Consider the following 23955-nt stretch of genomic DNA (forward strand, 5'->3'; position numbering starts at 1 on the left):
CCTCAAAGTTCCCTCTGCTCTGTCTCCCCTCCCCCTCCCTCTCCCCATCCCCTCCCCTTCCTCCAGCTCCCCATGGAAATATGGTGTCCTTTGGAAAGCATGCTGGATCTTTAATCAGAGGGTTCTTGGGTGATCAGACAAAGAATTGAAAGACACCACTAATGAACACAGAGGCACAAAAACAGGCTAGTGTGGGAGGCCATTCCTTGCGAAAAGAGAGCCAGAAAAAAGAAAACCTGCTCGCCAACCTCAAGGGCAATCTGTCCATATTCCTTCCAGGGAAGCACTTTAAGCCACACCAGGGAGTATCTTGGCCATAGGCTTTCAGTTGGTACACCCCTTTTGAGCAGACAAGACAATCAGGATGAAATAAAGAGTACACACCATGTTATAGTATTCCGAGTTTATTGATAGACATAAAAAAGCTCTACAAAAGTTAAGACAAAGCTGAACAGTAGAGGGGTGGCAGAAATGGCTCACTACCCTCTGCTTAAATCTTTTTTTTTTTTTTTAATGCAGTTTTGGCCGGGGCTAGATTTGAACCTGCCACCTCCGGCATATGGGGCTGGCACCCTACCCCTCTAAGCCACAGGCGCCACCCCCTCTGCTCAAATCTTTACTTCTTATATACCTAAAGCTACCTTTTTTCAATGTGGTATTCTTTCTAATTTGCATAATCTCAGCAACCCCCTTAGCCACCCTCCTGTCAATTCTTCAAAGCTGGTGTTTCTGGGGAACAGCAGTGTCTCCTACTCTGGTCCTGGCTGGCACTGGAGTTAGGACCCTGGTGCAAGGTCAACATCTGTTGTGGAATCGGTCTCAGACATGACAACGTTCACCTCACAAGACAATGAGTTCCCTGTCCTTCTCACAACCCCCTCTCTGGTCTACACCTGTGCCCCCAGCCCTTGTTTCCTCTGCCTTTGAATCAGTTAATTCCTATGTTAATCTTCAATGGTCTTGTTTTGTTGATTTCTAACTGTTTACCTCAGAGCTGCTCCTTGCTCTTCAGAGAGTTCTCTGAATAATAATAGACAGGGGCCCTCTATTGCTGTCTTCTTTTTTTTCCAGAGACCCCCTTCACTTTCACCCATCCAGAGCATGCCAAGGGCTTTGTCTGTGAAGCTCTTCCTGATCGCCCTCTCTCCAGCCACCCTTTCTCCTTCTTAAAGCAACTGTAGGATTTTGCAGCTGGTTTGTAGCGCCTACCCAATGTGGGCTGGTTAGCCGCTGTGTTTATCTTCTTACACACAAATAGAAGCTCCCTGAAGTGGCTCTTATTCTTCCCTTCAGTGTATGACATAGTCCTTACACCTAACTGGTACTCAGTGAATATTTTGTTGAATTGCCTTGCAAACTGCCATTGTAGAGGGGTGTCAAGGAGACTCTATCCCACTAAAAAAAAATTGAGCATTGTTTTGTGCATGATTCTGCCCCTTTGTCTTTTAACTCACGAAAATTCCATCACTGTTCTTAGGAGTTACATGGTGTATCCCTTTATTTGAACATGCTAGAGGCCAGAAGAGTGGAGAATGAGAAAATGGCAAAGTGTTAGTGTTGGAAAGATTTTTAGAGATCCATGTAGGCCAACCTTTATAATTTAGAGATGAAGAAACTGATGTCTAGATAGCTTAAGAGACCTGCTGCAAATCACACAACCAGTTTGGGATAACATCTGGGTCTGAGATGTAGTCAACTGACCCTCTTCAGGGCATGTTCTCACAAACTGCCATTGTGCATACGAGGATATTATACTGTGTTTAGCTCTATATAGTTAAACTGTTAATCGAGGCTTGTAATATTCTCCTATTGCCTTTAATGAATTAACAATAAGAAATGTAGTCTCTAAGTAGATTTTTCTCTCTCTTTCTCTTAATTAAAATTTTTTCCAACGAAGTCGTTTATAGTTCCTACAGAGTTTCCGATTACATTAACTTTGGACGGCATAGGATCATTTGCTGACATTAAACTTTTTATTGAAGTATAATATACCTACAGAGATGTATGTAAGTCATGTGTACTATTTGAATTTTTAAAAAGTGAACACATCCAGATCAGAAAAACGAGCAGTAGCAGCAGCAAGTTTAGGAATATTTAAAGAAAGAATCTGGAGAAATGATAGGATATTGAAACTATATAATTTTCTCTTTTCCCCTTACAGGTGTTGTCAGTATGTGTGTTAACAACAATCCTTGGTTGTATATTTGGTTTGAAACCAAGCTGTGCCAAAGAAGGTAATTAATGCTGTGTGTGCACATGTGGGTGTGGCCTTATTCAGAATGTGACTGAGTTAAGTTTTATGTCCTAATCCAAGCTGATGCTGGTTTAAGCCTTCTTCTTGAAGCTCTTTTATTCTTTTAGCCATATAAAATTTTACTTACCTACGAAGCTTATCACAAAATAAGGAAGAGGACCTATGACTGAAACACAAACAAAAAAACCCAAACAATAAAAAAAATCAGTTAAGAACAAAGACATAAGCAAACAGGTCTTAGAAGGTTCTGCCTTTATGCCCCTGGAGTCCTCTCTTCTACAGGCAGGCCTAGGATACTCTCTTCCCCTGAAGAGTTAGTTGCTGAAGCAGCCCTGGATGACCAGAAACTTAACCAGGTTACTAGTCAGCATCCCTGGGTGACCAGAAACTTAACCAGTATGTGCTTTAAACATTTTAAAAATTACACACATTGGTGGTTTCAAAGAAATAGTGATATTTTTAAGCTTTTAGATACTTTTTTCTTTATATTATTTGCAGAGGTCTCTATAACACTGACAAGATTACTATAAATAATCAAACTGAACGGTAAATTATAGTGGTTATTATTTTGACTCTAAGGTAGCTTTTTCTCCCTATAAAATTATTGATGGTCATCCTAGAAAATTCAGTTTTGAAAATTGAACAATATTTCCTCCTGTTCAATCATTATGTAAGTGTAATGTTGGTAATTTAGAAACTTTTAGTGATTGGTAAGTTGTCATGAATTGTTGAAATGAATTAAATGTGGTGATGTTATGGACGTATTCAGCAAACTAATCAGAATAAATGTATCTAAGTTTAACAAAAGTAAAAAATTACAGACTTCAGTGTTCACTCGTGTAGTCTTTTGAAAGGAAGCAACTTCCCTTGAGTTCTCTTTGACACATAATAATGAAGGATTGACACTAGCAATTTTAATCCAAGCTCACTATAGCATGCATCATATTTTTAAAAATTACTAGGAAAATATTATTTTAATAGTCTAGTCCCCCACCTCCAGGGCCAGGATAGTTAGTATTTCTGACCCTAGAAGTTGTTACTTCTTGTTCCTAAAATTACCTAATTTCCTGGTATCAAATGAGAGTTAAATTCCATGGTAGTGTCCTGTTGGCTCAGGAGACCATTAAAGTCAAGAACTAAGATTATTTTTTTGTTGTTGTTGGATGTCCATTATTTTACACATGTCTTGTTTCTTTTTCTTATCATCTTAATGTTCTTAAAAACTGAACTTAGTCAAGGTATCTAGTAAAGAGTTGAAAGGGTAAAGTTATTTTTCATGAAAAGTATTTTCCTTTCATACCCACCGTTTATCCATTTAGCAAAAACATTTTAGTACCAAGTAGACCTCAAGCACCTTGCTAGATCCTAGGGATACAATGTGCTGGGCAAAATCCAGATGTGGTCTTTGTTCTTCAGAAGTTTGTTGTCTAGTGTGATACCTGGATATTAGCCAGACAACCTACTTACACATGGAATTAAATAACTGGGGAAAGGATGAGTTTTATAAGAGATTAAAAAATGGAAATTGGGCCTAAGCTGGAGAAAGCTTCTTGGAGACCACCAGGCTGGTTCTGAAGGTGAAATAGGTATTTAGGTCATGGCAGGAGAGACAGTGCTGGGGACCATGTTGTGTACAAACACACTACTTCATGACACCAAGATTGTGGGGGAAGTGAGTTAGGCATTCTCTCCCTTTCTGCAGTATTCCTAATCACTTAAAGAAAAGTCTTTTCCCAACTGAAAAATTTTGGGGAACCCCGTGGCTACTTAAGCCAGCTTTTTCCTGGCATGAAATATTCAGAGAAAGTCCTTATTCTGACTTTTCTTTATCGTATCATAGATATTTAAGTCGTATCAGACCAGAAAGGTTTGTAATAATTTTTTTTTAAAGTTCCCTTTTTTCCCTCTGTACTAAGGTTATCTTCTGTTGTGCCACTTTCTGTCTGTATTTATGACAAGATTCTTGGATCACTTTTTACCCCGTCTGCATTTTCTAAAGCATTTCCACCTCTCCTATATCCCTAACCAGCTTAGGCGTATTAGTTGACGTTTGCTTTGTAATTATGTAATGATTAGAAACATCTAACTCATTGTTCAATATTTTCAGTTAAAAGTTGCAAAGGTCGCTGTTTTGAGAGAACATTTGGGAACTGTCGCTGTGACGTTGCCTGTGTTGAGATGGGAAACTGCTGTCTAGATTACCAGGAGATCTGTATAGAACCAGGTAAAGATGTGCAGGAAAAAAAATGGCGTAATGGGCATTAGAAAAAGATCAAAGAAAGTTCTGCATCTTTTGATTTGAATTTTTTAAAAAAATTAATTTAGCATGCCCATACATTTTGACATTAGCCTTTATATTTTCTTTCAACAGTTCCTTAAAGGAAAAAGTTTACATGTTGTGCCTTTGTTAAACATTTCATGGATAGCAAAATTGTGTCTATTTTTAATGTATGCTGGAAGACTTTCTACTCTAATTTGTGTTTAGATTAAGATATAAAAGGCTGCTTGAAATACATAAATATTTTGACTCTGAACCTCTTATATCAAGAGTTTCTAGATTTCTTTTTTTTAATTTTATTTTATTTATTTATTTATTTATTTATTTATTTATTTATTTATTGTTGGGGATTCATTGAGGGTACAATAAGCCAGGTTACACTGATTGCAATTGTTAGGTGAAGTCCCTCTTGCAATCATGGCTTGCCCCCATAAAGTGTGACACACACCAAGGCCCCACCCCTGTCCCTCCGTCCCTCTTTCTGCTTCCCCCCCATAACCTTAATTGTCATTAATTGTCCTCATATCAAAATTGAGTACATAGGATTCATGCTTGTTCATTCTTGTGATGCTTTACTAAGAATAATGTCTTCCACTTCCATCCAGGTTAATACGAAGGATGTAAAGTCTCCATTTTTTTTAATGGCTGAATAGTATTCCATGGTATACATATACCACAGCTTGTTAATCCATTCCTGGGTTGGTGGGCATTTAGGCTGTTTCCACATTTTGGCGATTGTAAATTGAGCTGCAGTAAACAGTCTAGTACAAGTGTCCTTATGATAAAAGGATTTCTTTCCTTCTGAGTAGATGCCCAGTAATGGGATTGCAGGATCAAATGGGAGGTCTAGGTTGAGTGCTTTGAGGTTTCTCCATACATCCTTCCAGAAAGGTTGTACTAGTTTGCAGTCCCACCAGCAGTGTAAAAGTGTTCCCTTCTCTCCACATCCACGCCAGCATCTGCAGTTTTGAGATTTTGTGATGTGGGCCATTCTCACTGGGGTTAGATGATATCTCAGGGTAGAGAAATGCAAATCAAAACAACCCTGAGATTTCTATGTATACTTTTAAAAACAAAATTATCAGAATATAACAATTTTTTGTTTTATTTGGATTTCTCTATATATGTTGTCGAATAATATTTAAATGGGAAAGGGTCAGATTTAGATGGAGCTTTTTAGAACCTTTAAAGTGGATGGTGGAAGAAGCCAATATATGTGAATTCTATACTTATTTGTGTGTCCAAGTTTGAAAATGACAAAATTCTGGAGTTTTACTGAAATAATATCAACTGACACCTGCATGTTTTATTCCTGTTCAGTGAGGCCATGGGACAGGCCTATTCTGTGAGTGACTAGAATTATGCAGTAGTTCATTGTCTCTTACGAATCATATTTCAGAGGATGACAATTCTGTGTTCACTTTGGATGTGTAGAATTTGAACCATAAAACACATTTTGTTGATATTTGTTTCTAGAACATATATGGACTTGCAACAAATTTAGGTGTGGTGAGAAACGGTTGCTTAAAAGCCTCTGTGCCTGTTCCGATGACTGCAAAGACCAGGGTGACTGCTGCATTAACTACAGCTCTGTGTGTCAAGGTCAGGCTTCCATGCTCTCTCTGGGTTCTGTAACAGCCTGGTACCTTCCAGGGTCTTAGCTAACTTTCGCACTTCTATTACCTTTTATAACAGGAGTTATATTTATTGACCAACTATATTAGCTGAAAAAAATACAATAAAACTTATGTAAATTGAAGGACTGTAACAAATTGGTCAACATGTAGAGGTGGTCACGTAAGGAACTAGGCCTACTGTACTGCTACATACATGTAGTGCATGTCCAGTCTACAAAAATTAGGTCAACTTGAGGCGCTCAATTTAGGGAGGTGGTCAACTCTGGAGATTCTACTGTACTTTTAAAACTTTTTGCTAAAGAAAATTTCAAACAAATGCATGAGGAAAGAGAATGTGTAATGGCCAATCTTGTCTTATCTCTAGCCACTCACTCCTCCACGACCTCCTCATGTTATTTTGATAATAGCTACATACTTAATGCTGATTTGTGGAAACATCAGCCTTCCAGTCCTGGCCAACTTTCATGTCTCAGGTTTCCTCATAGTAAACGAGGACAGTGTCTACCATGCATTGACAGAGTCAATGCGAAATTACTTTGAAAGATTATAGGACATTTTGTAAGCTTATTATTAATAGTGTCTTATTCAGGTATTATAGATTTCCTTAAAATCCCTTAACAGAACCTGGCTCTATATGAGAGAGAACTGAGACATCAAAGCACCAAAGGTTTTTATGGGGGAGGGGGAGTATAGGAGCGTTGTACATTTTGGCTGAAACTATTAAATATTTGAAAATGGAAAGGGTAACTTGAGGTTCTCACAAATTTAGTAGTATGTTTAAGTCTTAAAATTATACATCCATTTTTTCTTTCTGATATTTACTCATATTGAAACAATATCTCCCTTTATTCATTATCTCTTCTTAGTATCATGTCCTAGGTTATCAATATATATGTTAATATATTTTGTTCTTGGAATCTGCTGTAATGTATCTCACAAGCATCACAATTATTGTTACTATATTGTGTGTACAACTCAATTTATTTCTTGAAAATATTTTAGGTGAGAAAAGTTGGGTAGAAGAACCATGTGAGAACATTAATGTGCCGCAGTGTCCAGCCGGGTAAGACTATATTCTGAGAAACTAATTTTTTCTTCTTTTTTTTTTATTAATTAATTTATTTTTATTGTTAAATCATAGCTGTGTACATTAGTGCAATCAAGGGGTACAATGTGCTGGTTTCATATACAATCTGAAATATTCTCATCAAACTGTTCAACATAGCCTTCATGGCATTTTCTTAGTTACTGTATGTAGGCATTTGTATTCTGCATGTAGTAAGTTTTGCCTATACCCATTCTAAGTAATTTTTTCTTCCTGAGAAGTACATACTGTGTTTTTTTCTTTTTTGAAATTAAGATAAAAATAACAATCATTGGTTTACTAAACATGAATATCCTTTATCCAAAATGATTGGCACCAGAAGTCTTTCAGATTTTGGATTTTTTATTTTTTATTTTGTAACATTTGCATTATACTGGTTGAGCATCTCAACTCTGATAATTATAGAGAGACCTTTATTTTGGAAGCTAATGGAAAAAAGAGAATCCATGAATATTTAGTCTTTAGTATTTATAAGTGCTAGATAGCAGTATTTGTATCTTAGGAAGGAAGGATCTTTGTTTTTATTTGGAGTTTTGAGAGTTGAATGTGTAGCAGATTATACTTTTAAAAATTTTTTGTAATTTGGTGCATTTATAAATTTTGGGGATAGGGAGGGAACATGTCTGTGAGATGATGTTACATAAATCTTATAATTCATATTTATTCTTTTTGTACTTAAGATACTTTGTACAGGACCTTACTATATTAGTAGGCCATCAACAAGAGTATTTATGGAATTTAAGGGTTAGAGAATTTATAAATATGTAGACATATTTTTTTTTGTTCCACTTGATGTATACTACTCATATAATTTGAATTATTCATCTTTAGGAATATATTTTTATCTTTTCAAATAATGGTTTTTCTAAACTATTAAAAATTTTAAAGCTGTAAAGCCTTTGTTAAGAGAAACTTCCATTGGTGGGACCACACCTATGGTGCATTTTACAATGCACCTATGGTGCATTTTACAAATCTACTATGTGTAGAATATAAATGTCTTAATACAATAACTAAGAAAATGAAGTGAAGGCTATGTTAACCAGTTTGATGAAAGTATTTCAATTGTATTTAAAGCCAGCACATTGTACCCCATAATTGCATTAATGTACACAGCTATGATTTAATAAAATTTTTTTTTAATAGAAAAAAGAGAGAAACTTCATATGTACTTTAAACTCTTTCAAAGTATACTAGACATTTTAGACATAGTGTATTTTGAATCTTTCTTTGCCTTCTAAACATCAATCATTATTTTCATTGAATCTTTTAGTGGGAGAGGTAACTTTTCCTTTCTTTACAATCGAAGATCAAAATTCAGAACACTTCTTATTATACTGGAAATGACTACAGTATATTTACTGGGTGGCTCACTAACCTGCTTTTTGTGTTTTCTGATGATTAAACAGAAGTAGTTTTGTAATGATATGGACCCATTGAGACTATGGGCAACTGATTCAGCATTCTCCCAGTGGGACTATGTTACAGATATAGTGGAAACTGTATAAAAATTTCCCCCTTGTTGTGGGCTGTTTGTGTATGTGTGTGCATGTTTGTATGCAAGGATAAGATGGGAGGAGATAGGATTGAAAAAGGGCAAGGTATTTGCTCTCAAATTGTAAATTACTGAGTAAACTTGCAGTGGAAGGTCTTATCACCGTTATCCAGTGATATACAATTCCCCTGCCACCCACCTGGTATCACTAGATGCTGCAAAATTTGTAGACCAGGATTCTTGTGTAGTCATTCATAGATATTCTTTTTTGTTGAGTATATTATCACACATGACTTTTTCATATCCCGGTTTAGATTTCTACACCCCACACATCTGTATGTTCATATTTGTGTGTGTTGGGGGAAGAGATGGGGTGGGAGGAATGCACAGAAATCTCATTGTTGATCATTCCTAGCTTTGCGTCATCTTTTTCATTTATATATTTAAATGTAATTATCACTCAAACTTTTGTATTAAATATTTATAACTTTTAAATATATTGTGCTTAAAAACTAAATATGGCATAGGGTGGCACCTGTGGCTCAGTGGGTAGGGCACCGGCCCTATATACTGAGGGTGGCGGGTTTGAACCCGGCCCTGGCTAAACTGCAATAAAAAATAGTCGGGTGTTGTGGTGAGGGCCTATAGTTCCAGTTCCTTGGGAGGCTGAGGCAAGAGAATTGCCTAAGCCTAGGAGTTGGAGGTTGCTGTGAGCTGTGTGATGTCATGGCACTCTACTGAGGGCCATAAAGTGAGACTCTGTCTCTACAAAACAAAAACAACAACAACAACAACAAAAAAAACATGAAAAAACAACTAAATATGGTATATAATGTATGCTATAAGAAGTATAATCTATTAGAATCAAGTAGAGACAATATCAGAAACTAGTTATTCAGGAATAAAATAATGGAAGCAAAAACAATTGTGACACTGTAGTTGTTTATTAATATTTTTCTGCAAATTGGGAAAATATTATTACATTTCAGTAGCATTTGGTCTAGATTTTGGAATGACAGGAAACCATGAAGGATGTCCTCTGTATGGTGGCAACATGGCACAAGTGCTTAATAAGTATTATTAATAAGTATTATTTGATGTATATGTATTATGAGATGATAAAGCACGTATATGAATATAAATGCATGTAAAGTATCATTTGAGTGTTCTTGCTGAACTTGTTAGTGTAGTGACGATGACATATTGACCTCAGTGGAAAATCTCCACTGGACATGAGCCAATGAAGAATATCGTCCTTTATCTACATAAATATTTGCATCTTTAAACATTTCTTTTTCTCATTACCCAGGTTTAATACGCCTCCCACTCTCTTATTTTCTTTGGATGGATTCAGGGCAGAATATTTACACACTTGGAGTGGACTTCTTCCTGTTATTAGCAAACTAAGTGAGTAACTTCGGAGTTTACTACTAGAGTGTCATGCTTTCGGTAAGATGGACTGGGAGGACGGTCTGTGTTGGAAAAATACTGGCAGAACCTCACTGTTTCATCAGATTTCTCTACTGAAAAGTAGTTGAACCTGGTAGAAGGCACTAGTAATATTGTGATTACTCTGGAAGTGCCCCTTAAGTACTTCTAAGTTAATGCAGTTATCTTAGGATTTTAACTTTTGCCCATTTTTATACCTGTTTATTTTTTCTTAGAATTTTGGATTTCCTTTTGTGGAAAAAAAAACACCCTATTTATTCTATAAATATTTCATTTTAAAAATAGAATTTCAAAAACTGACGGTATTTCTGATATGAGATTAGTAGGAGAGCCTACAGGTATTTGTCTACGAGCTCTCTGAACTGAATTGGATTTTTCTACTTTTAAAGACTCTCAATCAAAGCCTTGATTGAATGATTACTGTTCATGTTATTGATGAAATAGTAGAATGGTCTTCTTTTAATATTGATGCCAGAGTTTGAGATCATATTAACAGCCATAAATATGTGTCATCACTGTTATTGAAAGAGGAGAAACTCATCTATACATATAAAAACTATAGACCGTTGCTAGTCAGTAGTCGTCAATATTTAAGTAGATACAGTGTGGTACTAGACTGACGTAGAAGTAAGTAAATACAACTATTTTAGTGTTTTTGTAAATTTCTAAAATATTATTTACTAGAGTTGAATTTGTAAGGTTGCTTTAAACATTAAAATCACTCCCAGTAAATATACTTGTACATCATTTTGCTTGTCTTATGATGCACCAGAATGATTTTTGGAGAACTTTTTAAAATTTTAGTTTTTAATTTCTGCCTGGAAGGTAATAGTTTTGTTTTGTTTTTTAAACTAATCATTTGGTATAAAAGCATTTAGCTTTTTATGGACGAAGCTCTGTTATTGACTAGCAGGCTTACAGGCTTTGACATTTGAATCCAGCCCTTTGTTGCTTTTAGGAGGACCATTGGTCTCCATGGTACCAAAAACGGCATGCCAAGCTCAGTATTAAGGAGCTATAGGTGGTTGTGTATTAAGTTGAAAAGAAATCTATATGCAATGAACCCAATTACCACTGGCTTTGGGTAATTGAGGAATATAGCCTGTAATTCTGAACTGTTGGGAAGGCAGCGAGCTGTACAGACACAGGCTAATCCAAGGAACATGTTCAGGCAGTGGAGTATTGACAGGCTGGAATCGTTAGTTGTGTACCTTCCTTGGTAGTAGAAGGAGGGATTCATCAGGGCTGAAACAGCAGGGCATTAGGAACAATCTGACCCTCTGTCTCTGCCTTAAAACCAAAAGGTGACTTTTCTCTTTAAGGCAGCTGAGTTTGTTTAGGGTTGGCTGGATTTGAATCCATGGCCTAGGACACTATCTCCCCAAATACTACTTCACTCTTCTTTTAATTTGCACATTTAGCTTTAAGTGGAGTTTTTTTTTTTTTCTTTCCTCTTTTCACTTGTCAGCATTAAGGGCAGGTTTGTTTTTTTTAGCAATGTAATGTAGGTATTTGACCATTAGTATCAAAGATCTAGCAAACATCACATTTTACAGATATTAATATAATTTGTCCATCTTGAACTTAATGTGTTGAGATGATTATTTAATTGGTTTAATTATTTTGTTTAATGCTTTTCTAAGAGAAAAATTAATTCTTATCTTTAACATTTAATTTATCCACAGTGTTGCTTTATAATTTATCCTGAATTTATAAATTATTCCTTGGCTAATTTTTTTTTTTGTTTGTTTGTTTTCCATGATGACTGCTGTGGTACCAAAGTTAAATAAGGTCAACACATTGCCAGATGTGTTTATTAACAATGGCTATTTTTTTTCCTTTCTAGAAAACTGCGGAACATATACTAAAAATATGAGACCAGTATATCCGACAAAAACTTTTCCCAATCACTACAGCATTGTCACAGTAAGCTCTGCACTTCAACTTTTTAATATATGTTCGTAGAAGTAAGATGGAATTGTAACATTTTTTGAGGACTGATCGGGTTTCAGATTAAAAAGGCAAAAACAAATTTCTTTTCCAAGGGGTAGTTAAACAAGGAAACCTCGGTTTTGTTCTTCTCTCTGCTATTAGTTAATTAGCTGTGGCTTTGGGAAAGTCACTTTATCTTCTGGGTCTCCATTTTCTCGTCTGTGAAAAGAGGTGGCTAAATATTCCAAGGAAGGATTCCTTGGTTTCCTTTCAGTGTTAAGAGTCTCTGATTCTTTTATCCTATTTTTTCTCATCAGCTTTGTACCCTGTTTCCCTGAAAATAAGACAGTGTCTTATTTTAAGGTGTGCTCCCAAAGATGCGCTAGGTCTTATTTTCAGGGGACATCCTAGCTTTCCTGTAAGTAGGTCTTATTTTCGGAGGATGTCTTATTTTCGGGGAAGCGGGGTAGCTTACTTTATTTGAGCCAAAAAAAACTGGCCCATACTCCCCTATTCCTGTCGTTCCAATCATCCTGATGAAGAATCCCAGCAAGCTGCTCTGCCTGCATGCAGACAGGATTTCAGTTCTGTTTTTGTTTCTATCAAAGTTTCCATATTAAATATGAATCAGGAAAAATAGTAGAATTCATGACCCTTTAGAACGGAAGACAGAAAATTAGTATGATAGTTTGTATTCTTACAAGCTATTTTGGTACCCAACCAAAAATGAGTTTGTTCTGCAGAAATAATTTACTCAGGAAAGCAAAAAGACAACAGAGTATTTTTTTTCCCCCAAATTTGGGAGTTTGCCTGTTTACTTCATGTATGGTATTATTGATTTATTTTTTCCTGTTACTTTTTTTTTTTTTTTTTGAGACAGAGTCGCACTATGTTGCCCTTGGTAGAGTGCCAGGGTGTCACAGCTCACAACAACCTCCAACTCTTGGGCTTAAGTGATTCTCTTGCTTCAGCCTCCCAAGTAGCTGGGACTACAGGCTCTTGCCACAATGCCTGGCTATTTTTTTTGTTGCGGTTGTCATTGTTGTTTTAGCTGGCCTGGGCTGGGTTTGAACCCACCAACTTTCTTGTATGTGGCTGGCACCATAAACACTGTACTACGGGCGCTGAGCTGTTCTGTTACATAATTTAAAACAAAAAATAGTATTTAAACTCTTAAGTGGTTGGTTGTGTTTGGCATTACTAAATTTTTTGTTTTTCTATCCTTAAATTTTATTGTGATTCCTTGTAGCTTTAGTTTATCAGTTTCTCTTTTCTGGTTGTATTATTCTGTGACTTTAACATTAAATGAACTTAAAATTTGCATAAAATCTGTATTTTATCTTTTTTAGGGACTTTATCCAGAATCTCATGGCATAATTGACAATAAAATGTATGATCCCGAAATGAATGCTTCTTTTTCACTTAAAAGTAAAGAGAAATTTAATCCTGCGTGGTACAAAGGAGAACCAGTAAGTTCTTTGTTTATTTTAAGCTACTGAAAGAGTTTCTTATTCTCATTAATCAAAGTAAAATAAGCAGATTCCCTGGAGCTTTTTAACCTATTTCATTTACTGTGTCTAAGGCCATTATTTCATAAATGGAAATGAATACTGATAATTCTAAATACAACTTAAATGATTACATAGAATGCTAGTAGTTTATCTCTGAGATGGATTTGGGTTGTGCTGGGCAGTTTTCTTTTCTGATTGAGTCTTCCTTCTGTAATAATAGCAAGTGGCAGTAGTCTGGAAATAATAGTTTTGATCCGTACAACACTACTTTGTTGAAAGAGGTAACCCTTGGTTTCACTTGCATATGCTGATTTAGCAGGTTCTTTCTAATTTTGATTTAGATGTATTCTCCTTTTCATTTTTTTTATGTTGCTGCAATAATTGCAATAAGGGTCTGTTTGGTAATTTTGTTATTCTTCTAACAAGAAAAAAGATCATATGTTTAATTTTCAGGTTATGAATTCAGATTTTATTTTTGACATAGGGTTATTGTGAAGATTATGTTAGTTCATAATGTAGGATGCTTATAGAAATACCATTTAGAACTAACGTTGACAGTAATAAGTGTTTAATACATGTTAGTTACGAAAGCCAAGATGTCAACAAATTGAGGACTTTTGTGACTTTTTCTTCTTTCAAGAGAAACCTATTAATTAAGAATATATTTAGGATATAGCTCCAAATGTTGCAGGAATTAATTTCTGATTATTCAATATATTTTTGCTGCTACTTAAGAGTCATTATCATAGGATTATTATAGTCTATCTGCCGGAGCTTGTTGACCTTAAAAACATTGTAGCACTAAGTGGAATGCATTAGTGTTTCATGAACGCGTATTTCCCTAGGAGATGAATGTTTGCACAATTTCCTAATTTTCCTTCATTATCCCCTTCAGATTTGGGTCACAGCTAAGATTCAAGGCCTCAGGTCTGGCACTTATTTTTGGCCAGGATCAGATACAGCAATTAATGGAGTTTTACCAGACATCTATCAAATCTATAATGGGTATGTGTAGATGAACCTTTTCTAGGACCTGTAATGTAAAACTGCTTATTTTTATGTCATCGTGTCCTTCTTATTGAGTCGCTTTAACATTTGAGTGTCATGCTGGCTAAAACACGAGAATTGGAAGAATAAGAACTTTATCTCAAAAGAGTTTTAGATAGATGATAGACAGTGAAATTAGACAAAATCCATACAACAGTGTAGTTGAGCAAACAGAAGAGGTCACAGATCCCATACAAGAAATATCTAAGCGTTTTCCTTGGTCATCTTATGCTGCTTTGTATTCTTTATGGCCCACATGGCACAGTGCAGTGTCTCTTATCTACCTCATTATTTGCAATTATTTATTCCATGGATCGTAGTTGAGATTTTTATGTGCCATGGGGAATTAAAAAATTAGCAGCATATGGTCTCTGGCCTTTCAAGGTCCAGTAGAGAACACAATTTACTGCACTTGGGAATTTTGTGAATAGGTAAGACTCCAAGCACTCTGATGGAGGGGTGTGAACAAAACCTGTGTCTAGAGGAAGGCGTAGTTACTTTGGCTCAGGAAATGTTGCCTGGAGAACTGTTATCTGCTCCTCATGTGCCTAATTCCTATGTGTACTAAGAGTTATCAATCAGTGAATTCTTCATGAGGTACCCTATGGAGAGGGTATTAACAGGTGAGATATTCACATGATGTGCAATGACTTTTCTCAGGTACAAGTACAATATCTTTAGGTAGAGGATAGGCAGCAAATTTTTAAACTCATTTACAACTTCTTTTTATGTAAACCTAACTTCTAACTTCTTTTGTTCCTTTATTGGGAAAACAAATTTAAGTTGTTGTTTTTTTTTTTTTTTGAGACAGAGTCACTTTGTCACCCTCAGTAGAGTGCTATGCTATCACAGCTCACAGCAACCTCAAACTCTTGGGCTTAAGTGATTCTCTTGCCTCAGCTTCCCAAGTAGCTGGCTGTACAGGTGCTCACCATAACGCCCAGCTATTTGTTGTTGTTGTTCCAGTTGTCATTGCTGTTTAGCTGGCCCCAGGCTGGTTTTGAACCTGCCAGCCTTGGCGTATGTGGTCGGCACCCTACCCACTGAGCTACGGGCACTGCCCTAAATTTAAGGTTTTCGATGAAACTTTTACATGAATTCAAACGTAGCAGATGCATTGGATTGCTTTAGTATCTCTTAATGCTATTTTCTCTCTCTTTTTTTTTTCTTTAGACGGAGTCTCACTATGTCACTCTCAGTAGAGTGCTGTGGCATCATAGCTCACAGCAACCTCAAACTCTTGGGCTTAAGTGATTCTCTTGCTTCAGCCTCCCAAGTAGCTGGGACCACAGGCGCCTGCCACAACACCCAGCTATTTTTTGTTGCAGTTGTCATTCTGTTTAGCTGGCCCTGGGCGGGTTTGAACTGTCCAGCCTCGGTGTATGTGACTGACGCCATAACCGCTGTGCTACGGGTGCCGAGCCTCTTAATGCTATTTTCAATTAAATAAGTTTGTACTTTAAATCCATACAGTTGTCACAGATCTGTTTCATTCTGTTTATCTTTTACTTTAGTTCAGTACCATTTGAAGAAAGAATTTTAGCTGTTCTTCAGTGGCTACAACTTCCTGAAGATAGAAGGTATGTAGGCAATTAATTTCTATTGTAAATACACCTTGTTTTATAGAGATTACATATTACTTAAAAATAGACTAGAGTAAAACTGCTATTGCCTATGGTGTTTTATATGCAAACCAACTCTTGAGTGAACTTCTATGGGTACATTTTGAAGAAATTTAAAACTGTAGTTTGTTACTCCAGTGTTATAGAATTTTTAATCACTATCAAATGCTGAATTATTTTTTCCATTCTGTTTTTCAATGTGTTCATAAAATATTACATTTTGATACTGTTTGATTTAGACCACACTTTTACACTCTGTATTTAGAAGAACCAGATTCTTCAGGCCATTCTTATGGACCAGTCAGCAGTGAAGTAAGTACATTTTTACCAATGATTACTTCATTAAACCTAGTACCTAGTCATCTCACTGAACCTTGCTTTGAAGCAGTTTCTAGGCCATTCTATAAAATTCTATGAAAGAGTGAGTTTCTTGCACAATATTGCTAAACCAAAGGAGGAACTTGACACAAAATAAAAGGTGGGAGGATTGTTTTGTTTATATTTTCTGTAATGCTAAATCGAAATGATGAAGAATTAAATTCTGAATTTTCAATTCTAAAGCTATAGTCCACCTCATATCCCTCTCCATTGGCCTCAAAACTAAGTTCTTTTTGAGAATTTTATAAACAGATAAGACTTCAGATTTCTAAGAAAATGTAAAATATTAAGTCAAATTGCAGAAGAAAGCTTGTATGAACTCGTTTAGGAGAATGTCCTGTCCACTGGATCTCATGCTTACAACAGAGCTTGGGCATTGAAAGATGGGAGATTTTATCAAAAGTACAGAGGTAATCAAATAATTATTCTTTATTGAGTAGGAAACTAGCAATAGGAAAACAGCTCATGGACTAACGCTTTCATCTTATTTGACCTGATACCCTTTCAGGAATTTAGCCAGCTCTAGGCTATGTTGGTGATACGTGTAGTGCTGTAAATACTGTTTTCACCTGTCATGTGGCCATTTTATTTTTCACCATGGAGCACAGGAAGCTTGAGATTAGAAAATGATTTGAACGTGTTTTCTTGTATCCCTAAAGTGACTTTCCTTCTGATATATGTCCTTGACCTAAGATATGAAAAGAAGCAGTAAATCTGTGAATATTTTTGGTTATGATAAAAGGGAGAAGCGGTATTGCCAGGATCCCTCATGTCAGAATCTGGTTATCTTTAGCCCCATGTGATTCCAAGGGATAATAGACTCCTAGATACACATTCTTCTTTAATAGTAAAGGATTCACGCCAGAGTTCTTTCAATTCTCCTGTCCAGATGTCCCAGACTGGATAGCTTGTGTGTGAGCCTCGGCGACTCTTCAGTATGGGGTCTAGACTAAAGCCTGACCTGACATGTGTATTGCAAACCCCCTTTTTTGGGGTGCTACTTTGTCTAAATGCTTATTTCAGAAATAACTTTATATAAAGATAGCCATTCATATGGAGTATGTCACATCAGAATGCTTCCCTTTCTCAGGTCATCAAAGCCTTGCAGAGGGTGGACAACATGGTTGGCATGCTGATGGATGGTCTGAAAGAGCTGAACTTGCACAAATGCCTGAATCTCATCCTTATTTCAGATCATGGTAATCTAAGTTTTCATTATTTACTCCCGATTTGGGTTAACAAGCATACTTGATTAGTTTTTGTTTCCTCATTTCCTCTGAATGTTATAGTTAATTCTTTTGTTAAGATGTAACTTCTTGCAGAAAGACTTTAGGAAAAAATTATATTAAATATATATGACACAATTCACAGAAAGCTAAGAGCCCATCCACCACAATGCTTCTGTCTGCTGATTTGGGAAAGGCCTACACCAGGAATTTGAATAGTTAAAATAATCTTTTTTCACCATATTAAATTTTGGTCACTTTACATTTTTAGATTCAGTTGGAACTGATTATTACCTCTTCAACTTTCTTTAGCATGACAAATCTGACTTTAAGAGATAGTATGTATTAATTTTTTTAATATTTTGATTTTGCTTTTACTTATTGTGATCTTTGTTAGCAAAATTTTGTACAGTTTTGGGATAATAGAAGCAGTATGCTTATAAAGAAATAGAAAGAATGTTCTTTTTGCTTGTTTTTGTTCTAGTTGTTAATGTTATTTGATTCAGAAATAATGACAGAAAGCTGTTTTTAGAAACAGTGTATGGAGTTACATGATAAAGAAGCTCCAGTTCTGGAATGAGACTGAGTTGGTCATCCACTCCCAGTTAATAATACCCTGTTTCTCCAGTTCTGGAATGAGACTGAGTCGGTCATCCACTCCCAGTTAATAATACCCTGTTAATAATACCCAGTTAATAAGACACTGTCTTATTTTCAGTGTGCTCCCAAAGATGCGCAGTGTCTTATTTTAAGATGTGCTCCCAAAGATGCTCTAGGTCTTATTTTCAGGGGACGTCTTATCTTTCCTGTAAGTAGGTCTTATTTTCGGAGGATGTCTTATTTTTGGGGAAACAGGGTATGCTAGGTAATTTGGACAAATCACTGGGCTTTTTATATTCAGTCTAAAACTCTGAGAAGACATTCCTCTTCACTCACATAATGTTATTTTAGTACATAAATAAGAAGAAATATTAAACTAATTTTGGGTAAAGAAAGGGAAAAGATTTTGAAAAAAGTGGAATTATGGATATAGCTGAAATTCTGTGTCTTACCTATCAAGTAATATGAATGCTGAGCCTGTGTTTAATGAGTTAAATTCTGGAAGTGAAAGAAATTCTATTTTTACATTTTAAATTTTGTATTAAAGTTATAAGATGCTTTGGGATTTTTTTTTCCTTAGGCATGGAACAAGGCAGTTGTAAGAAATACGTGTATCTGAATAAATATTTGGGAGATGTTAAAAATATTAAAGTTATTTATGGACCTGCTGCTCGATTGAGACCCTCTGATGTCCCAGATAAATACTATACATGTAAGTGTATCTCTATAGTAACTTTGAATATGGCATATTAAGAATATTTTTCCCTAATGCTGCCTTCCTCAAACCCCAAGCTATAGACCAGTACCAGTCTGTGGCCTGTTAGCAGCCAGGCCACACAGCAGGTGGTGAGCATCTGGCGGTGTGCCAGTGAGTGCAGCTTCATCTGTATTTACAGCTGCTCCCCATTGCTGGCATCACTGCCTGAGCTCCAGCCCTTGCTAGATCAGTGGTGGCATTAGATTCTTACAGGAGCATGAGCCTTACTGTAAACTGTGTACTGTGAGGGGTCTAGGTTGAATGCTCCTTTTAATTTAATGCCCCTCACCCCATCTGTAGAAAAATAGTTTTCCATGAAACTAGTCCCTGGTGCCAAAAAGTGTAGGGACCACTGTAGTCTAATGTAGCCTTACTCATGATACAGAGACAGATGCATTATAGAGATACGTTATATTTCTAAACTAAAGGGAATCAAGTAAAGTTAATTTTCTTTTATTAATTAAATCTTCAGCGCAGATCTTTTGTCCCTAAAGGGATCTTATGGGATTGGATTGGATGCAAGGACACAAGACTAACCTTGTTATCTGTGTAACCAATACCCTATTTGTTATTCTTTGGCTAAACGTGTTATTTGATGAGTTCAGTGCTATTTTATGTTGTGGTGTGTGTTTTACTCTTATCAGGTTAAAGATTATAGTAGAAAAAAGTTTAAGAGGAAACTCATTGAAACATTGAAACTTGAAATATTTATTCAGGTTTAATGAATGATGCTTCATAATATGCTGTTAGGAGGAGGAGGAATGCTGGCAGAGGGATTAATTCTGGAAGCAACTGCTTCCTCTTCTCAGAAGTGCCTTCTTTAAACCATTCCCTTTAAACTAATGGAACAAGTAAGAGATGTGTCTTTTAAACAGGAATGAAGAAATCTCACATTTTCTCTACCACGTGTGGAACACAAATTGCCAAGAAATGTTTAAAAACATTCATTGTTTTGTTTCCATCTTAGTATTTAGGAAAAAAAATTCGTTCTTCTGTAAGTCAGGCCTCTTTCGTAACTGTTTCCACCTCTGTTACTTACCTCTCTTTTCGATTTTTCTCCTTGATAAATTTCAGATAGGTAGAGCAAATGTCATCTTTTTGTTACAGCTAACTTTGAAAGAGAAAGAAAAATAAGCTTTTCTGACAGTTACCAAAATGGAGTTCAGAAACAGCAGTAAGACACTATTGAATATTAAAGAGGAAAAATGGATTTTACTAGGAAAATATTTATGCAAATATATTAACACAATGGCACAAGTGCAAGTTCCATAAGCCCAATGACACATTTTAATTCATAATTCTGTTTTAAATTTGGAAAAGTAGCACATGGTTGTAAAACTTGTTAGCAAAACTATACAGGCAATGGCAGTCCCCAGAGAAGATTGGGATAGGATAGGAGAGCTAAACTTTAGCTCTGCCCTTACCTCAATTAGGCCCCAAGTTTCCCAAATTAAAGCAAAAACTATATGATTATCAGTTTTTATATAGAAAATTATCCAGATAAAGGATTATAGTCTATATATAAACTGATATGATATTCCTTTATCTGGGATATATTTTATATTCCTATATAAAAGGATTATGTTTATCTGATAATTTTCCCAAACTTATATAAAGTATGGCTAAAAGAAAATGTAGAAAGCTAGACAGTTACTGTTCTATAGCACAAAGTACCCTAAGTACAAGCAACGGCTTATTCTGCCAATTTAAGGGCGCCGGCCCCATATACCGAGGGTGGCGGGTTCAAACCCAGCCCCGGCTGAACTGCAAAAAAAAAAAAAAAAAAAAAAAAAAATAGCCGGGCGTTGTGGCGGGCGCCTGTAGTCCCAGCTACTCAGGAGGCTGAGGCAGGAGAATCGCCTAAGCCCAGGAGTTGGAGGTTGCTGTGAGCTGTGTGACGCCACGGCACTCTACCAAGGGCAATAAAGTGAAACTCTGTCTCTACAAAAAAAAAAAAAAACTAGTCTAAATTCAGTTTAAAACTTGCCCTTTCTTCCAAGTTTCCCTGTGTCCCTCTTACTTGAAAATTCTGGAATTATGATCGAATATTAAAGCATACAAAGGAAAAGGTAACAGTTTCTACCCCAAATCTTTCTACTTCCCTACTCAGTTCCCCTCTCTGGAAACAACCAGTGTCAAGCTGGGAATGTATCTTCTCACTTATTTGCTATGCATGGTACAACACATACATGCTTACTTTTACACAGTGAAATTGTACTAGATCTAGATGGATATATTGATAGATGGATAGATATTTGGATGGATGGTTTTGATAAGGGAAGGGCAGGCAGATGAAGAGATAGATGGATGAATGAACTGACATGGGAGAACAGAGGGATAGATACTGAAAGTATAATCTAGCACTATGTAGATGTTTTGTAACTTGTCTTTTCACTTAATAACGTGACACTGTATCATGAGTTTCATTACCGGGGGATACCTATACATCTGCCTTATTTCTTTCCAAGACTAATATGTAATGACTTAAATGAACTGTTGGAAATGTACATTGGCATTTAAACATAAGAGTTTGAGTCCCATATTCTATATTATTGTATTATTTTTATTTTTAATTGTACCATACCATCAATTATTTTCTTAACATTTTTACCTCTACAGTTAATTATGAAGGCCTTGCCAAAAATCTTTCTGTGAGTATCTTTATTTTTCCATTGTCTAGTTATTGTTAGTTTTATGTAATATATACTATAGAAAAGAGATTCACTATCTGTTCTTGGAATTGAATGACTAGAATTTTTGAGTATCTAGGTAACACATAGTTCTATAGTTTTTAAAGATCTTTTTTTTTCTTTTTTTGCAGTTTTTGGCCAGGGCTGGGTTTGAAACCGCCACCTCCAGCATATGGGGCCGGCACCCTACCCCTTGAGCCACAGGCGCTGCCCAGTTTTTAAAGATCTTAAGGGTCACGTCCCAATAGTCTATGTTTGAAAGTATAATCTAGTGACTAAGACTCCTGTAGCTTTTATGCAATAGTAGTATGATTTCCTATAAAAATTTAAAATAGTTTGGAATATTCATTTTTATGTTATATAGTAGTAAGTGTTCTTCGTTTTCCATTTGTGACTTATTAAGCAGGCTGGTAAAGTATGGAAAAAAAATTCATATGTTTCTAGAAAACAATTTTAGGAAAGTTTTATACTATAGATAATATGAAAATAACTGTTTTCCATTGCCTTTTATAATTTTAGTGCCGGGAACCAAACCAGCATTTCAAACCCTACCTGAAACATTTCTTACCTAAGCGTTTGCACTTTGCCAAAAGTGAAAGGATTGAGCCCTTGACGTTCTATCTGGACCCTAAGTGGCAACTCGCATTGTAAGTTCTGACAGTCTTCCAGGTAAACTTACCTTGATCTATTAGTTAATTTAAGGTAACTACTGGCCCTTTTAAACAATGTTGTGATGTGAAAACTGCAAGTTATCGAGAGTGCCAAAAAAATGTATCCACATTTAAAGAGATGTTATCTATGTATTGCTTTTCAAAGTTGAATTGAATTACATTAGCAATGGGAAGAATCTCTTATAATTGCAGAAGTCAAATGTGACTTGTAGTCATCTTTTATTATCGGTACATATTGAGTATTATAATTTTAATACAATTTTTTCCTTTCTTAAAATACATATACTTTTTTATTTCCTTTTTGTCATCCTCTGTATGATTCTTTTCATCCTAGCCCAGGATTTCTCAACATTGGCTTAAATTAGAGTTGGATGATTCTTTGTTGTGGGGAACCCTCCTGTGCATTGTGGGATATTTGACTTCTCCCTGACTAGATAAAAGTAGCACACCTCTCTGGTCGTGACAACTTAAAATGTCTCCAGACATAGCACATAATTAGAAGTCCCGGGGGGAAGGGGACTCACCCCTGGCTAAGAACTGTTGCTCTGGCCTTTCATATCCATATTGATTACTTCTTATGATTTATTACTTCTCACATGTCACCTCTTGCCATCACATCTCTTCTACACACCACGGTTACGTCTAACCATATCTTCAAAGCTAAGTCTTCATTTGGTAAGAACACTGTACATTATGATAATGAGCTACTGTCTTTGTTATACACAGCTGTTTTTTCTTTTTTTCATTTTCCTCATCCTAATATCACATATATCAATTAGCCTTAGTTAATTGGTGTATTGGGGGAATTATTTGGATGGTTCATGTTAATATCTCAAAACTCATTTATTAACTCTTTTGATGACTGCCAAGAAATCAGTCATGATCAATAACTCCTGTTATTGATTTTGTCAAGCAAAATCTACACAGTAAACCAGAATTCAGTCAATAGCATTCCATTGTCTCCACTCTATGCTAGGTTTCCAGTGTTTAGAAAAAGAATACGAAAGAACAGATGGTTCTTACCATCATGGGAGAGCTAATATTTAGACAATATCTAAATACTGTTTTCCAAGCATTTCTTTAGCCTATATCACTGAATTTTTACAAATGAGAAATTAAAACCAAGTGAAGATAATTAAATGGTTGAAAGTTTCAGAAGCACTTCTGCCTCAATGGCAGTGACTCATAGTTGAGCTATGAAATAAAAGGTACAGATGACCCCTTACTGCTTTTCAAAGCTAAGTGTGTTTAGTTACCTGTATGTTTAACACTGTAGTTATTTATTGTTTATTAATGAAAGTGT

At 35.8% G+C, this 23955-nt stretch overlaps 1 protein-coding gene across 3 annotated transcripts in view; it reads left to right on the forward strand.

Moving 5' to 3' along the window:
- Nucleotides 1-23955, forward strand: part of ENPP1 (ectonucleotide pyrophosphatase/phosphodiesterase 1) — a 78658-nt gene that overhangs the window by 41069 nt on the left and 13634 nt on the right. For all 3 annotated transcript variants that reach the window (XM_053592637.1, XM_053592638.1, XM_053592639.1), the window contains exons 2-15: nucleotides 2162-2234; nucleotides 4362-4478; nucleotides 6009-6134; nucleotides 7172-7232; nucleotides 10079-10176; nucleotides 12065-12144; nucleotides 13500-13619; nucleotides 14557-14666; nucleotides 16223-16288; nucleotides 16570-16642; nucleotides 17799-17907; nucleotides 19115-19246; nucleotides 21911-21942; nucleotides 22501-22628. In XM_053592637.1, coding sequence (XP_053448612.1) covers nucleotides 2162-2234; nucleotides 4362-4478; nucleotides 6009-6134; nucleotides 7172-7232; nucleotides 10079-10176; nucleotides 12065-12144; nucleotides 13500-13619; nucleotides 14557-14666; nucleotides 16223-16288; nucleotides 16570-16642; nucleotides 17799-17907; nucleotides 19115-19246; nucleotides 21911-21942; nucleotides 22501-22628 — 1325 coding nt within the window. The remainder of the gene's footprint in view (nucleotides 1-2161; nucleotides 2235-4361; nucleotides 4479-6008; nucleotides 6135-7171; nucleotides 7233-10078; nucleotides 10177-12064; nucleotides 12145-13499; nucleotides 13620-14556; nucleotides 14667-16222; nucleotides 16289-16569; nucleotides 16643-17798; nucleotides 17908-19114; nucleotides 19247-21910; nucleotides 21943-22500; nucleotides 22629-23955) is intronic.

This window comes from Nycticebus coucang, chromosome 5, assembly GCF_027406575.1.
Source record: "Nycticebus coucang isolate mNycCou1 chromosome 5, mNycCou1.pri, whole genome shotgun sequence".
Lineage (NCBI taxonomy): Eukaryota > Metazoa > Chordata > Mammalia > Primates > Lorisidae > Nycticebus > Nycticebus coucang.